We start from the raw sequence: 18,824 nt of genomic DNA, 5'->3' as shown, positions 1-18,824 counted from the left end.
ATGAGATTTGCTACACAACTGCAAAAGACTATAATGTACTATACAATTGTTTGTAATTATTCCCGCTCCAATAGCACAGACTTGCCCTTGTCAAACAAAACAGGGCATTTGTCAGGACCGATTTCCTCTATGTTCTTTCTAATGAGAAACTTTAAAAACTAGGAAACTCCAAGCTGAAATCAAACAGGAAGTTTGGTGCTGGTTAACCACATGTTGTTCTTTATTCCCTCATTTAAGCACTGTAACTTTATGGGCACTAGCGAGTTAGATCTTGAACCATGTTATTAATGATCATTTGTTACACGGTTTCCCAACAATTACATGACAAACAACAGGATAAAAAATGGAAAGGAAAGCAAATGTGGGTGGGCCCAGCTCATAGATTGGGAAGTGTAGCATTTTCTTCTTTAATGCCAACACCTCTCAAAGTGAATGCTACGGATTTTTGTAAGTAGTATATGAAAAAATGATTTTATGGTCAACTAAATTTGTATTCAAATCTGGAACTTCTCACTGTGAACTCATGCATCCTTTTAACTATCATACAGGTACTGCAACCCACTTCTAAGTTATTTTATCTATTGAACAAGCATTCACAAGTTCTCTTTCTAAGCCAGACAGTGCGCTGAATGGTAAAAAGTAAGGTATCAGTTATGGGCATGGCCCTAAGAAAACTGAGAACCCACAGACTACTGAAGATGACCACAGGTGCAGGCAATCAGAAGCAGGCTGTGCTGAGGAGAGTAAAGGAGCATGGATATGCCGACCTAACAAGGCAGGGGTAGCAGACAGGTCAGGGAACACATCAAGAAGAAAGTAACATGTAATTGGAGATTGGAGAAAAGTGAAAGAAGGCCAGTAAGCAGTCTGGAATGTAAACAGTGAAGGGTCGGTAGTTGATAAGTCTCATGAGAAAAGTCTAGGGCATTCATTTTGTCCAAGGCAAGGGGAAGTCACTGAAAGGGTTTAAGTAGGATAATAAAATGACCCAGTGAGCCTTTTTATCAATTCTTTAAAACTTCTTTTCTAAGGCTGACAAATACTTTCCAGTGCATTTCAAAGAAAATGTCTGAAAAACCCATGAGAAGAGGAAATTTTGTGGGATTCCTTTTTCAAGGAGATAAATCTAGCATCCTCAAGATGTATGAAGCATGAAATAATGACATTCAGCTTCTTCAGAAGACTGCTTCTCTAAGCAGTATAACTGTAAGAAAAAAAAAACAAAACAACAAAATGTCTGCTTACATTTAGGGAATAGAAGTCTTCCTGTTGAAAGAATCAGGCTCTGGCGGAGATGTGCACAAGACTTAAGCTATGAAGCTAGATGTTGAGGGAACAATTCTCTGGTCCACTTAAGTGGTAGCTGCATCTACACGGTTGCTGTCATTGGAATAAAACATCCCTATTTATTTATTTATTTGTTTATTTTTTGAGGTCTAGTCTCATTCTGTAGCCCAGGCCGGAGTGCAGTGGCGTGATCTCGGTTCACTGCAACCTCCGCCTTCCAGGTCCAAGCGGTTCTCCCACCTCAGCCTACCAAGTAGCTGGGATTACAGGCACCCACTGCCACAGCTAATTTTTGTATTTTCAGTAGAGATAGGGTTTCCCCACATTGGCCAGGCTGGTCTCAAACTCCTGACCTCAGGTGATCTGCCCACCTCGACCTCCCAAAGTGCTGAGATTACAGGCGTGAGTCACTGCACCTGACCCCTATTTATTTTTAAATATGAAAATTTCAAACATGAGGAAATGTTGAAAGAATAGTACAGTGAACACTGTATAAACTCACTTAGGTTTAATATTTCTTAACATTTCACCAAATTTGCTTTCTCCTACTCATTTCTCTTTTTTTACATGTATTTTTATATGCCCTCCTTCTTCCTGGTCCATTTGAGAATAAGATGCAGAGAAGTTTCACACCTAAGTATTTTAGCACAAATCTTATAATAACAGTTACTTGCACAATCATGATATACACACTAAATATTTGTATTATACAAGAGAAATTATTATAAAAATTAGAAAACAGAAAATCATAAAGAAAATTAAAACTAACCATATTTATAACATATAGAAATAAAAGTAGTTAATAATTTAGTAGATAACTTTTCAGTTTTTTAAATACAAATGCTTTATTCTTACAAAAATATATCCTTCTGTTTTTGTAACTTATCTTTCTCATTTCTTTTCATGTTAATTAGTATATATCCGTATCACTTTTATTACCTATATAATAGTCCAGTTTACAGATATACCATAAATTATGAGTTCTTTCAATGTTAAATATGTAGGATCTTTTCCAATTTTTGCCATTATAAACAGTTTTTCAAGGAACATAACAATGTTCTTTTTATAAAACAAACATTGTTGTCCGTAACCTCTTTTCAGACTTAGGAATCAAGTATACTTTGGATTTATGCCTAATAAATAAAGCAGTACAAATATTAAAAGCCAAGGATAAGTTTTTATGTGGCAAGGCAAACAATTTATCAACTGTATTTTGGAGGTTACTATGGTTTAATTTCAAGGAAAAAATTGGTGGGACATAAACAGTTCAGAATTTTAAATACCACCAAATAATATTTTTTCAATTGAGGTGTCATTTAAACATATATTAAAAAGAATGATTAGCCTTTAAAAAGAAAACTCTTAGTTAATCAGCAACATAGCCATCTAAAATGCATTTTCCCCAAATTAATATATTAAGAAAATTCCATGATTAAAAGTATGCTAAACACAATGATATTAAGTTAATTCCTTATCAATAGTCAACCAAGATTATATCTACAAAACTAAGTTATGAAAATTTCAGCATGTTCAGCAATTTAAGATCTTGATAAAGTTGGAAGAAATAAAAGGGAAAGGTATTGAACATGAAAATTCTCAATATGATGTCCTGTAAATAAACCTAAGAAGAAATGTAGAAAATAATATAAGAGGTTATATCATTCAGTAAAGGCTTGCCACAGTATATTAATAAACACAATTCATTGAACTTTGGAAAAGTAGTCTTAACAAGGAGTGATATTATAGAAGAATTTTAGAAATTATGCTTATGTCAATGAACTGACCATCTACTATGAACTAGCACTAAGTATTTTACATACATGATTTCATTTATTCTTCACAAAAATGTACAATGTAAAACAGGACTTAGAGACATGAAGAAATTTGCTCAAAAGTATATGATTAACTAGTGGCGGGGGCTAGGATTTGAACTCAAGCCAGCTGTTCCAAAGCCCCTGCTGTTTCCATTATGCAAGACTGACTCCCATGGCAGAGGAGGGTATAACAGGAAACACACAGAGACCTGTTTCTACTAATCACGGCAACTCCCTAGGCGGGAAAAGTTATTCAATCTCATGAGAACTCAGAGTCCCCTGAACCCTAACTACATAATTTCAAATATCAGCAAAAACATTACTGATAGGATGATCTTTTATCAAATTTCTATCTTTTGCTATCTGCAGGCAGGTTTTGGAGTTGAGTTCTAGAATATATCTACAAGTAAGCCCAAATTTAGAAAGTCTTAATGTTTTTCTATTTACAGTCATAAACATAATAATATCAGCCCAACAGTGAACAGTCCCTATGCAAAAGTAGAGTCAAAGTTGGCAAACCTACTCATCAACTGACTTTTGCAGCAAAGGCAATGCCAATAGACATTAACATGTTGTGGTGGCAGCAGCAGCAGTGGCAAAAGCTTGAAAATTTATTATCAAGAATGCCGCAGCAACAGTTGGAAGCAATACCAGTCTGAAAAATCAAGTGAGAGAAATGGCCCCAGTTAAACAGAATAGCCTCTGTCAGCTGGGTTCTTATTCACAGGGGCCAACACATATTTCACACAAATTGCTTTTTCCTAGGTATTTATCATTGGCCAGGGGGCCCTTCGAGAGCATTTGTTCCCCAAATATGGCCTGAGTACTCCTGGGAATCACCAAGACTCTTTACAAGGTCTGCAAGGTCAAAATTACTTTCATAATATTACTATTATGTTATTTGTCTTTTTCACCATGTTGACATTTACTCTAATGGCATAAAAGTAATGGTGAGTAAAATTGGTAACTGCTAGTGACCTCAATTTGTAATACTAGTCACTGTAGTCTTCACAGTCACAACTCACAGTAGAAATGAATGCCAGTTTCACTTGAGAACATCTGTGATTAAGTAAAACATATTAATATGTTTAAATAAATGTATTTATTAAGTTCTAGCCTTTGTGTATCATCTTTTTAATATTTGGAAATTAAGCAGAAAGCACTTGTAACGCATGCTGATGTATGAAAGTTGTCTCAAGGAAAAGCACTTGAGTGATTGAGTTGCAAGCTGACCTGGCAGTTTTTTTCATGGAACACCATTTTTATATGAAACAAAATGACTGATAGACAAATTATGGTTATTAAACATTTTGTGCACATTTGTTCTTTGAATATAAAAGAAGTGAGCCTGTCATTGAAGAAAATAAAGAAAAAAGGAAATGATAGGAATTGTTAGGAAATATAGGAATTACAGCAGTCAAGCAAAATTTAGAATGCTTCCAAGTGCTTGAAGGCTTCTGAATATTTAGGCTATGTAATGAGATCAGCAATGATATTAACATATCATCCCCTGAATAAGATAAAACGTTCTTCCTCTAAGTAAAGTAAAACATAAAAGATCTGCATAACTTAGTGAGCCAATATTTTCCAAGTTATCTGTAACATGATGATGTTACAGAATCATGCATTGGTAAAAGATCATTCGAATTGCAACACAGACCAACTGATTCTACTGTCACAGAATAGGCAAAACTCACTGAGATAATTTTAGGTTCCACACAACAATAAGCCTTTAAAAACACTAGCCCTTTTTGAGTTTTAGTGCAGGAATAATATCCAAGGTAATATCATCCACTGTAATAACATCCAAAATTATTTGACAACTATTAAAATACTTTCCTCTTCTAACTACATATCCATGAGGCCAGATTTTCTTCATATTCTGCATCCTGCTGCAATCAAAAGATACTGCAGCAGGATGAGTGAAGAAATAGATATGAGAATCCAGCTGTCTCCTCTTAAACCAGATAGACTTTCAGAAATGTAAAACAACTTCTCCTTTCACACTAAATGATTTCTAGTTTAGAAAATGCAGGTATTTTCTATAAAAATATGTATGCTAACACGTAATGGGTATAATATTGTTATTTTTAGTAAATTAACAAGTAAACATTTTTAAATTTTCTAATATGGTAAACAGCTTTAATTTCTAATATGGCAAATAGTTATAGATATAACCCACATAAACAAAAGCTTTCCAGAATCCTCGATTATTTTTAAGAGTGGTACAGAGTGATGAGGCCACAACATGAGCATCACTGATCCAAAGAACACTGCTTCACAGAGGCTGCATCAGCTGTCCTCTCCTGACTGTCCCCACCTTGCCTTCACTCGTGGTCTTTGCCACTTCATTGTGTCCTCTCTAAATAATGTATAACTAAATACTTCTTGAAGAATAGGTCATGACCATCACCTTCATCATGTGATAGCACACCCATAAAGTGCTACACCTAGCACTGAAAAACAGCTGAATAAAACCAGGTGACTTCATAAGGAAAAGTAATGCAGGGAGAAGAAAACACCGAATTTACAGAATCAAAACATTTGGAGCTCTGCTTTCATACTAGTGAAATAACTGCGTAAAACCATGTGATTACTGAACCAGGCTGTAGCCTGGGAGGGCAAATGAATCCTTATCATTTGAGGGACAGGACAAAGCAAATAAAAGGGAAGCGAAAGCATCATTTGTCCATGCAGGAAAACAAATTTGTGCCAGGGCTGTTATGGAGGCCCAGATGCCAGCCACCAACCACTTCCAACCACTTCCAACCACTTCCAACACAACCTCAGCCACACTGCTAGGCAGTGGTCAATGAGGGCACAGGCTTGACAACAAAATAACCCAAAGAAGAACTGTAAAATGAGAAAGTATAATAAGTTTTATTTTAAACAGAAAAATCTGGTTATAAGTAAATAACTAGATAAATAATTAGAATTATAGTTTCTGTGTGGACCTACAAACACATACACCACTTTCTCCCTCTCTCTATCTCTGTCTCTCTCTCTCTCTCTATATATATATATACACACACACAGAAACACACACACACACACACACACACATATATATAATTTATTTATCTATCAATCAAATTGTATGTGTTGGTTCATTGTGCCTTACCACTGCTGTCTGAATTTAGATGACCAGTCCTCTTGATCAGAAGCCAAATTTAATAGGCCAGAATCTGTACAACATTTGGCCCAGACCCATGTACACAATAAATAACCAAATGATACATAAAGTGATTTGGAGTTTAGAATATACTTTAAACATAATATAGAACATAAGATAACAAAAACCATGACATATATTTAATAATTTTTATCAGAGAGAATTCTTGGAACTCTAAAACTTTTCTTATTACTGTAATTTTATGGAGGATAATAATAATTAAAATTTTAGGAGCAATTACTACTATAAGTGCTTTGTTCTTCTCCACTGCCTAGCCATACTATGAGTAAAATAAAATGTAGGCATACAATATCCTCAAGGATGGAATTATTTTGAATAATCAAGGGCTCTACTGGATTGGGTTCATCCTTTCTGTGCTGGTAGCTATGTCTTAACGCATTCTGAACAACGTAAGTCCCTGCCTTTTAAAAACACACTATACCAAACATAACACAATTACATCCTGTCTTGGGGCATTATCATAAACTGACTATTCTGATCTGTACATATAATATATGTTTCCTATTCCCTACTTGCCCTCTTCTCATACACAAATTAAACGTACATGCACACTAATACAGCATGAAATCTGCTAAGCAAACTAAATCTAAGTATGGCACAAAGATATCTTCTAAGAATTACTGATATCAGAGTGAAGGGCTGTTGATTTCGCCCTTGCCCTTACTCCATCCTAACTCCATACAGCCACAAATACACATAAAAGAGCGCTGCCCAGTGACATCAAAGATTATACCACTAGACTGCCGTGCTGGCCAGGAACTTCAACACTCTCTCTGGTCCCTCTTCATTAGTTCCTTACTTCTGTACCATCAGTACCTGGTGCCACCGGCCATTGGCACAATTTTAAGTACATCTGCCCTCAACATGGTTCTCTGCTTCTCATTCCCATGTGCTGCCCTCTGCTTTTCATTTTGCAGTCTGCTTCTGCAACACTTGATCTCAAAAGCCTCACTTTCTCTAGATGACTTCTAATTAAGAAAAACCTTCCTTTTCTTCTTTAGAGCACCTGTTGTTCCACAGCTATCTGTTCTTGGTTATGTGTTTCATTTAAAAGTATTTAAGTACCTATTCTAAGATAACAAATTCTAAACTGACCTTATGTCTTTAAGCTTTAGTCAGAAAATTAAAAATTACGCTCCAAGGGTGTCCCTTCCTCCATCTATCTATATCTAATATTCACTGTATTGATTCTTTGGCCTACTTTAACGTTTCTCCATTGACAATACAGTTATTATGCTAGACGTTGAGCTACGTACTGGGGATACAAAGGTAAAAAAAGTCAAATACTACAGCCCTTGAAGAGGAAACTTCAGCTGTATAATCCAGTCACATGGTTCTCCATGTAGAGTCTAGTACTGAAAAAAGTTTTCAGACTGATGTAAAATCATCTAGTTATTAATATTAATAGTATTCTTTCAAGTCTTTTTCAAGGGCTTATCTACCTGATAGGTAGGATCCAGACAAGGTTCTTTCAAGTATATTCAGTTGTTCATTCAACCTCCACTAGGGCACAGCTTTCTTTCATTGGAGAAATTACACAGAAGTGGTAAGAAAAGAAGGGGATCTTTAGGAAGCAGTCCGTGACATAACAGATATTCACTCACAGCACCCACCCTGGTATCCAATAAATCCTACAGCATTCATGCAATATTCCAAGGTAAAAAGGCCACATTTGACATGAGTTACAGGAGGGATTATAAATCAAGTCGATGCCCTTAACTATCTATATAAAGTGAAACTGTTATTCTCTAATTCCATCCATTAGAATCACATAGAAGTTAATCACAGTTATATCACAACCAAACATTAAAAACATTATTTCCACTTTAGATGTTTTACTTAGTTTGAGAAAATATATTTATTTTAAATTCTTCTAGATGAGAAAACTGGATTTTACAATGCTTTGAGAGAGAGAAAACAGCCAAGATTAATTCTTAATCTGGAAGATAGTTGTACTATTACAATATTTACTGTCTTGGAAGCATGTGATTGCTCTAAGTGGTTTTTATCACTAGTCTAATTGCAGTCTCCATACCTGTGTGGCTCCGGATATGAACTCGGAGTGTACCACTGCTGGCAAATTTCTGGCCACAATATGGACAGATTTTCTCCTTTTCTCCTGTATGTGTCTAAATGGAAAGGGATAAAAAGGCTAAGGATAAATACAAAGAATTAGGTAAAGATGATTAAATGCCTCTGACAATAGTAAATCCTTATTTTCTAGGATTACATTTCATTAAAATGATTTAATTCCACAATGAGATTTTAAACAATTTATGATAGATATTCCCATTGGCTCAAAAAAAATGCCTTAGAATCATGCATTAGTGCTAATTTCAAAATCGTTCTGCAGTTTACTTTTTTAAGCCCTCATGGAGCCCCAACCAAAAATGATTAAATTATACAAAACCAGTATATTCTAGCAAAACCACATAATCAAAATAGGGCTATAGCTACCCTTCCCAGTTGCCAAGAAACACTTCATTTGAAGCATTTTTCACATTCTTCGTGTGTATTTAACTCTTGAGGACAGAATTAATCTTAATAAAGTCATCTGTTACTTGTGTTATGCTGTTTGACTAGACTGGTTTTACTGCAAAGCAAAAAGGAATATAAATCTGATTTGACCCTTAAAATCAGCAGGTGGTAACTGAGCAGTCAATTTGAAAGCATATTTCTGCCCTCAACATGTCTTTCATCTAGGTATAAACAATCACACGAGGAAAGGTAAGTAAGTATGGTTAAAAAGCAAGTTTCGATAAATGCTGGAGAGTTCAAAGAGTAAAGAGTGACCCCTCCCCAAAGGAGGAGGAAGATGTGCATTTTAAACTGGCCCCACAGTCTCATCAGGAGACCAATTTTGCTCCTAACATAAAAACAGATAATTCCAATTAATGAAGGATCAGAGCTACTTCTCAAGTCCCAGTGTTTCTCAAACTTAAGAGATCGGGGAAGAAGGGAGGTGAATGCAATTCCTTCAGGTATGTACACATTCTTTCTAAGACTACTTTTAGAATTTTTTTTTCAATGTAACCAAAAAATTAATAAAAGTATTAATTTTATTGTCTAGGTTACAATCATCTAGGTTACAATCACAAAACAGAGCTTCCAGGGCCTATGTTTGCCTTTGTTCTTAAGAACAAATTCCTGACAAGTAGTCAAGTAGTATCTGAACTGCCATAAACTAATGAAAAAAGAATAGAAAAAGTTTTCTTTTAATGACGTTTCTCAGAAGAGAACACTGGCTGTCATAGAGAAAAAGGGGTGGGGCAATTACCTCATCACCTGACAACATCAAAGAACCATCACCATAGCAAAACATTTTCATCTTCCATATTAAATTGTTAACATTAGTGTAACTGACTTTGCAGCCTTATTAATATTTAATTTGCAAATTTGCAATTTGTATTAAAATGTGTATTTGGATATGTACTATCATATTTACAATTTTTAAAGAGCTATAAACTAAAGACCTTAGTCAGTATCAGTGTCTTTTGTTTTTTTTTCCTTGAAACAATTTATATTATACTCAAGTTTGAAAAACACAGCCGAAATCAACTACCATGCTAGCCAACAACACTGTGTAAAACAAGCATCTCTTGGATTTTGTATTTGGCAAGCACTTAACTTTCCATTTTTACTACAAGCTGATATACAAAAGAGTTATATATCTTTACACTTCAGTAAGAGCCTTTACTCCCCTGGTCCACATTATGGTTCAATCTAAAGTAAAATACATAACATTTTAACATATAACAGGCCTCTCTTCTTTTTTATTTTATTTTATTTTATTTTATTTATTTATTTATTTTTGATCTCTCTTCTTTTCATTACCTGACAGAAGGGGCAAAGTATGCCAATTTGTCCTCCATTAGTGTAAGGTTGTTTAGAAATTATACATATACAGTTAGAGCATTGAATTATTCCAAACAGGTAATTACTAATCTATTTGTAATTCATTCATAAAATCACAGCATTTCCTTTGCTGCTATGTATTTCATTGTTCATTTATATGACTGTCATTGGTTCCAAACTGAAGAAGTTCCAAATTAAAGGATATTAGGGTTATATTAATGAAAAAAATTAAAATATTCCTTTCATTTAACTCAAAAATATATCTATTATTAGGTTCCAATTTTGGTTAGCTAGTTTCAAAAGACATTAAAGGTATAATACTAAACTACCTTAAATATGAATAAGAAAGCATGGAAACAGCTCACTTTAAGAACAATACTGAATAAATTTATGAGATTAAAATGAGTAACACAATGCAAAATATACTGTGTGACTATTATTGCAGACAAGGTAAACTATCTTGAAAGCTCACTATACTTTTCCTTTATTTATTGAAAGACAACCAAAAATGTGTTAAATTCATGCAAAAAGTAATTCAAGCAAAGAAAGTCGAAAGACTCTTTTATTCAGAGACCTAAAAAAAAAAAAAAAAAACAGATAATATCATTATTACTCAGCATTAAAAATACAGGAACCCATATACCCTAGATGTGATTATTATACACTGAATACCTGTATCAAAATATAATATCTCAGGCTGTGCACAGTGGCTCATGCCTATAATTCCAGCCCTTTGAGAACCCAAGGTGGGCACATCACTGGGGGTCAAGAGTTCTAGACCAGCCTGGCCAGCATGGTGAAACCCCATCTCTACTAAAAATACAAAAAAGTAGCCAGGCGTGATAGTAGGCACTTATACTCCCAGCTACTTGGGAGGTTGAGGCTCAAGAATTGCTTGAACCCAGGAGGCAGGGGTTGCAGAGAGCCGAGATGGCACCACTGCACTCCAGCCTGGGTGACAGAGTGAGACTCTGACTCAAACAAACAAACAAACAAAATATATATATATAAAATATCTCCTGCATATAACTACATCTACTATGTACCCATAAAAATTAAATATTAAAAAAAATTCAGGAAAAGAAAGTTACTCAATTCAATCCTTTTGAAACAGTTGTATTAAGGATAGATAAGATAGATAGGTAAGATAGATACTGAAGCAGGAGTTATTTCTTCACATTCATTCAGTATCACATACTAATGGCAGAAAACTACCATACTTCATGGTTACTTCTAAAGTTAACACCACCTGAGTGCAGTGGTTCACGCCTGTAATTCCAGCACTTTCAGAGGCTGAGATGGGAGAATAGCTTGAGCTCAGGAGTTCAAGACCATCCGGGGCAACATAGCAAGACCCTGTCTCTACGAAAATGTAAAAAAATTAGCTGGGCATGGTAAGACATGACTGTAGTCTCAGCTACTCGGGAAGTTTCAACAGGAGGATCACTTGAGCCCAGGTGTTCGAGCATACAGTAAGCTGTGATGACGCCACTGCACTACAGCCTGGGCAACAGAGCGAGACTCTGTCTCCAAAATAAGGAAAAAAGTCAGCATTAAAACCTTTAAGTGTATTTGTTACAATACAAGTTTTACTATTTAAAATATATACTTAAAAATGCATTATTGGGCAAGTAAAAAATAAACTCGATTCCCTTGAGGTAATTACCCAAGTAGCACAATACAAAAAAATATATAATCTCCAAATCATTATATGAACATTTTCTTTGAGTTAAGCAAAAATTTATCGAGTCCCTATTCCGTACCAGAAACGTCTCTATGCTCTAGAGACGTAAAGATCAAAGACTATCCCAATACCAAAAGGGCTCAGTCTATTAACTTGCCAATAAACATAAGAATTCACTTTGAAAAAATAAAATTATTAAAGTACTACTCATATTTCTTTGAAAGAAACAGCCTACATTAACCAAAAATGAATAAAAATTGATAAGCTCCTGCTCATTGAGTACTTTTTAGAAAACACCTATCAGCAAAGCTATGGGTTATGAAGAGTCTCCATCTAACTCAGGTTCTCATTCATGGAAAAAAATAGGTCTATCCTGAAATATGAAGAAAGCGAACATGTTTGAAGAGCTGATAGAAATCACACATTTGTCATTTTGAGTAAATATTTTGATAGATTTATAATTATCACATGATAGTTAACATATATACCCATACTGCTTAAATATGTAATCCGTTCAAACTAACAGATTTCCACTTACTTTCTTATGACTTCTAAGCACTGAAGGTGTAACAAAGGCCTTATTACATAGCTCACACCTATACTTCTTGTGTCTTTCATGAACCACCTGGACATGAACGTTTAATGTATCCTTCCTCTTAAAGGTAGCATCGCAGTGATGGCACTTGAAAGTCCTCTCACCTTAGAAACAAAGAGAAACATTTAAGAAGCAATAGCAGAGTCCTACTGATTTCCTCCCATGTATGCCAGACTTAGTTGCTTTCTCCAAAACGTTGGCTTTGTAGCTCTAAGAATGTAACTTTTTTTTTTTTTTACAACAAATTTCAGTTCCATTATCTGCTAATTCACTGTGTGACCAGGCCGAAGTCCTTTCATCTTACATCTTCAGTCTTCTCAACTGGAAAATGTGGGGACTGAATTAGCAAAATTCTCAAAGTTACCATGAACATTTTTAAAAAGTATGCACTTCTGCAGCAGGGGCTGGGATTTGAGGTAAATAGATTCCAGTGACACAAGGCCTCTGTCAAGCAAGGTGAGTTGCCTTTGGGCCCCTCCCAAAGTCGCCTCAAATCCCACCACTGTCCCTATGACCTCCTGTGAATAGATAATAGGTGGAACTGGATCATAGGTAGAGAGCTGAGGAGGAAAACTCCTGAGGGCAGAGGGTGTGCATCAGAGCTCAGGCCCTCCCATTCTGGGAGGGGGAAAGGGTTACAATGCCCCTGCTTCCTCAGTACTGACTCAGGAACCTGGACTGGAGGCTTCCTGATTCAGTCTTTGGGCAGTTGTAAAAAGTCTCCAAGGCTTTGAGGGATGGGGGTCTTTCAGAGAGGAATTAAATTGGGATAGGAAGATGAAGACTAGCAGCCACCCTAGGTATTTCACTTTCTTCTCATTATCCAGCCTGGGGCTGAGGGGAAAACAACCTCAGAAACTACATACAGAAATCTTACGGTACTTTCTAACTTTCATATAATGCTATTTTTATAGTTCTTCTTAACACATAGGCCTAAGTTTTAGTGGCCATTTTAAATACAATTACAGCCATGAATGTCCGCAATTAGAACACAATGTTTAATAACAATACAGTATAAAATGTATGTAGTATGTGACTATATAAACAAGACAGACTAGTATTTGAATATAATTTCCTTTTTTAGAAAACTGTCATATTAGCATAGATTCCCATATTGTATTGATAACAAGGCAAAATTAAGAATAATTAAATTTCTATATCTAAGTAAGAGATTATCTCAATTTTAGCCAAGCTCTTCTAAATTCCTTCCACCATAACCAGCACCAAATTTAGCAATGTAAAGACCCTATTATTTTTTTACATGAAAGGAAGGAAGAAAGGAAGGATGGAGGGAGGGGCAAAAAGAAGGAGAAAAGGAAAAGAAAAATTACCTTCTCTTTGTCTTTCTAAATAGAATTATCCCTCTCTAACTTAAAGTCTCTTAGAGTCCTGTTGACATTTAATGTCTAAAACAAAGTCACATCCATACAATGCATGAACTGTGTGGATTCTGAGAGCTTTGTTTATTTGTGCGTTTTTGTTGCAGAGTACTATTTTTGTAAACTATCTTTATTCTTTTCGTTTCATTTAAACATTCTGTTTGTATGAGATGTATAATCAGTGATAGCATAAGGAAATATCAATTGATATAAGACTGTAAACATTAATGTTAATATCAAATCTATTCAGGTACTGAAAGAGATGTTTTTATAAAACCTCTAAGATTGCTCCTATCAAAGCATTTTCATTAAACTACCAAGTGAACTAAAATGTTGGTCCCTGTACAAAATCTCATCAAGCTATAGCAAGGAAGTCCTTACCTTCCTTCTTTCATACTTTAATTGCAGATTTCTTTGTGTTAAATTTATAAGAATTTTTCCCTATCTTAGTACGTACAAGCTAGCCAGCAACTTGCCTTTTGGTTTTCAGCATATTGGGAAATAGCAATAATTCCCAAAATTATTACAAGTTATTCTTCACATTTTGAGCCAGAAAGCTGATGTAAATTTCTAACAACAGCTTTCATATTTTAAAGTTAAATAAATGGGTTTTAATTTTCATATTGTATAAGACAAGGCCTAGTATTTTGTCCTATTTTAGCCATTTCTGGTGTTCCCATTCTTTTCACTAATTGATGTCTAACTTTATTTCCCTTAAATAACTCATTTACTCACTCAATTATCAAAGTTGATTTTCCTGGCCAAATGTCATGATGCAGCTTCATAAAACCTGTGATTAATGTGCTGATCAACATCATATTAAATACATACTCCACAGCACAGTCTACACATAGTCACTTTAATCCTATTTTCTCAAGTGAATGAGAACCAAAAAACTGAAAGCAAAGGTGGTAGATTACTTCTGTTAAGAATTCCTTGCTGTCATTAGAAATAAAATTGCATCATTCCCAAGCGAAATTTCCCAAGCATCAAGTCAAATTTAGCCATATTTCAATAGCGTGAATGAGGTTTACTTGTCCAAATCTCTATTCTAACATTCATTCATCTCATAACAGTTATTTTTCTAAATCCAACTGGTAATGAAATAGAAATTCCTGCAATTGCACAACAAATTTTATTTTTAAACACATTCTTTTTAATAAGAAAAATGGTAAGTTGTGCTAATAACTTCTTTAGACCTATAAGCTGAATGTAGAACGGCCTGAGAGCATATCATTACCTTTTTTTAACAGGAAGCAGATTGCATTTCATCAGAATCATTACCACTCAATACTTATTTTAAGAAAACTTAGTATCTTTATTATTTTGCATTTTGAACACTTGACCAGAGAAAATTTCTCCAAGATACTGCCTCTGTATAACCAACTGTCAAAATTAATTATTCTTTCTTTCCTCAAGAATATTAAAAATTTAAGCTGCAGTAGGAACTTAATGTGTATAGAGGATTTTCTACTGATTAAGCTAATTAAATTAAAAGTAAGAAGAGTAAATATTACCCACGGTACACAATTTTTCCGTTAATTTTAGATATAGTACTGTAGTAAGTTTCTGGCTACTTCAGCGTCTAAACAGAGAATCCACTTTAAAACTCAGCTTGACAATAACATGTTTTTTCAATAAAGTGATATCCTTTAGTGATATAATTGGACATTCTGTGGTGTTATAGAAAGAGCTCTGAGTGGAGGCGTTAGACTTTTATGGTGTGTATGTATGAAACTTAATCAGAAATAAAAAGAATGCAACTTCAAAAAGAAGAAATCTGAGACAGTAGCAAGTAGGAAATGCACCTCAAGGTGTGTATGTATAAAATTACTGCAAAAGAAAAAAATTGCCGTTGACAAAAGAAGAAATCTCAGGCAGTGGTAAGTAGGAAAAGCACCAATCAGGGACCTGTTTGCTACTCCTTGCGCTGTGAAATCTTGAGTATGTCATGGTGCTTCAGAGGTTCAATATTTTGTATCCCCCTCAAATTAAGGTGTCAGATTAGATGTGCACTCTGATCCTTTTCAACTTGAAAAGTTTGTGAACTCATAAAACGATGCCACATATCTCCATATTTTAAAGAGTCTGACATGTTTTCTTAATCATTATATTTGAAAGGAAACAAAATCATGTTTCAAAACAAAATTCAAAGATATCTTCCTGAATATGGAATATGCTTTTATATACAAACTTTAAATAATGGGAAGAAATTATATAAAATAAAATATCTCATAAAATAATTAATATTACTGTGGAAAAATAAAGCAAATCTAAAGGGAAAAAAGGTGAAAGGCAGAATTTTCGGTCTTTCTTACATTTAAAGTCAGATTATATAAATACTTACAGGCACACTTTTGGGATGTCTACATTCTCAAAGGTTATAAGAACGAAGTATGAGATAATTCCTTATGTTCTCAACTGCCTGAATCATGACTTACTGTTATGTATTAGCAGGTGTCTCTGCAAAGAAAATGGGGTCCGAAACAAAGCTTTACATTCTTCACATTGGAACGGTCTCTCCTCAGAGTGGGTCTGCAGAGGAAAGATACTGAGTCAGGAGGATCTAGAATCAACCAGTCATTACAATGGATGAGTGGAGGTTGGATTCATGATGCGAAAGACGAAAGAAGGGAAGGTGGACGGTATCTGTTTCTTCCAGTGCCATTCTTCCACCATAAAATTGTGAAGACAAATGTGCTGCGTTTGCAAAAGGAAAAATCACTTTCAAATGCTCACATTAATTATTAATTTGATAAACAGTAGAAACAATTATTCCTATTATCTCAAACTGCTAATCTGAATACACACTGAGATTTCTCAGGGCCGACTTTGCAGTGAAACTGTGTGTACTTTCTCTGAGAACTAAGCCTCCTCTACCACTGGCCAGGCTTTTACTCTGCTGGTACAACATTTGCAATATACATAAAAGAAATTATTAAAAGAGAAATTGTTTTCACACTTTTCTCTCAGCTTCGCTGAATCAGTTCAAATAATTTTAGTCCTAGGTGCTGTTTTTCCCTAAATTACACTACAGCACTTACGTTATAATTAACCCTAATTAACATTCATTAAATATTTAATTTGTGTCAAATGCTATTCTAAACACTTTACATAAATCATTTCTCTTAATTACAACAGTAACTGGATTAATAAAACACTATACCGACTCCAGTTTACAAGTGATAAAACTAAGGCTCAAAAAATTGCAGTAACTTGTGAAGGTCAAACAGCAGAGATTCCCCAAACAATATTAAGCACCCAGGTACATAAGAAACAAAAATATACTGATAAACAAGAAACAATGAAAAGCCACTAACTAGATCTAAAATTCAAAACCAAAACCAAAACAAAACAGCAAACACTGCTCACTCCACCTCTTTTACATTACACATCAGTATAAACCCATTTGGTACAAATCAGCAAATAAAATCTTATTCTACTATAGATGGCATGATAGTAAGTCTCATAAATGCTAAAAAAAATTAAAAATTAAACTATTATCTCATATTACATAAAACAAATCATATAACTGATGGGTTTTTATAATACATATGACATAAAAACAAAAAAGGTAATTTTTAAAAAGTCACTTTATTCACAGCCTATTAATTTATATATTTTCTTAGTTTAGTGATCATAATATTAAAGATACAAAGATACCCTATTAGCATAATGTTGGTGAGAAAGACATTTTCATGTTTGGTTTTAGTTGTGAAAGATATAGAGAAAGCATGAAAGAACAGATATTTAAGATTAGTCAGGATAAATTACAGATAATCCAATGTGCTATTTAGCCAAAGAAATTAAAATGACAGCACGGAAATACATAGATCAACAAAACAGAAAAACAAGTAGGTTTCTTGAATTACATAAAACACATGAATATTTAGTACAGGAAAAATATGGCATTTAAAATTGGTGGAAAATAGAGTAGAAAGTTTAGTAAATGGCTTTGAGGCAAATGTTCAGATATTCAGGAAAAAGTAATGTTGGATCTACTACTCACCTCTTACAATAAGATAAATTGCAAATCAATTCAGGTATTTTTCTTAAAATGAAGAATAACACTTTAAATGTACTAGAAGAAAAACTGAGTAAATTTTTAAATTACTTTTGAATCTGGAAAGGCTTTCTAAGCAAGGTAGAAAACCAGACATTAAAATGACAGAAATAAATAAACTTAAAGCTGCAAAGCAAAAATCTTTGATGACCAAACAAATATCTGCAACATAAAACAAAAGTGTAATGTTGCTAATGTAAGAAGTTATGGCATATAAATAAGAAAAGATGAAAATGGACAAAAGGACTCCCTTCCAAATAACACTCCTAAAATTTCATTCATCATTTTATTTTGTGCCAGGTCTACGCTATGCATTTCATGCCTCTACTAGCAAGTCCTATTTTAGATGCTGAGCATATAGCCACGAACCAAAGACAACATCCCTGCTATCACGAAGCTTTTACACTAGCAGAGGAGAAGGACAATAAACAAATGAAAAAGTATGTACTCTATTAGGAAGAGATAAATGTGATGGAGAAAAATTAAGCAAGAAAGAAGATAGCAAATGTTGCAGAGAATGAGGTAGCAATTTTAAATATGCGGTCAAGAAAATTCTAGCTGAGAAGTGACCTATGAGATAAGATCTGATGGATATGAGGGAGCAAGGGTGGGTATTTGAGCGACCTAGGCAGGAAACATCATGGAAGCCAGCATGGTTGGAGCCATGTGAAAGAGGCAGAGAAGTGGGGAGATGCAGTCAGAAGAATGGGAGAAGTAGAGGAGGAGAAGCAAATGGTGTGTGGCCTGGCTGGCCCATGCAGGAATTTGGTCTTTTATTCTGAGAGAGATGTAACTTTCTGCAGGATTTGGAGCAGATGAGGGACACAATTCACCTGACATTTAACAGGATGCCATGACGGCTGTGTTGACAACAAAATGTAGGGGAAAACAGAAAGCAGAGAAGCAACAGCAATGCAGCAGGAGAGAGATCATTCGAGCTTATCCAGGGTGGTA

At 34.6% G+C, this 18,824-nt stretch overlaps 1 protein-coding gene across 16 annotated transcripts in view; it reads right to left on the bottom strand.

Annotated features, from left to right (window-relative positions):
• Positions 1-18,824, bottom strand: part of PRDM5 (PR/SET domain 5) — a 233,282-nt gene that overhangs the window by 74,099 nt on the left and 140,359 nt on the right. For 15 of the 16 annotated variants that reach the window (XR_002522179.2, XR_001902801.3, XR_001902802.3 and 12 more), the window contains 3 exons: positions 16,249-16,342; positions 12,372-12,532; positions 8,330-8,423 (listed from right to left, as the gene is read on the bottom strand). Coding sequence is in view for 13 of the 16 variants with exons in the window: in XM_003899135.5 (XP_003899184.1) it covers positions 8,330-8,423; positions 12,372-12,532; positions 16,249-16,342 (349 nt within the window). In the remaining 3 variants the exon portion in view is untranslated. Of the gene's footprint in view, positions 1-2,119; positions 7,813-8,329; positions 8,424-12,371; positions 12,533-16,248; positions 16,343-18,824 lie in introns of those variants that run through there. The other variant, XM_021938757.2, reaches the window with a different exon arrangement.

Source organism: Papio anubis, chromosome 3 (genome assembly GCF_008728515.1).
Source record: "Papio anubis isolate 15944 chromosome 3, Panubis1.0, whole genome shotgun sequence".
NCBI lineage: Eukaryota > Metazoa > Chordata > Mammalia > Primates > Cercopithecidae > Papio > Papio anubis.
The sequence above is the reverse complement of the archived record's forward strand: the minus strand, read 5'-3'. Positions and strand labels throughout refer to the sequence as shown.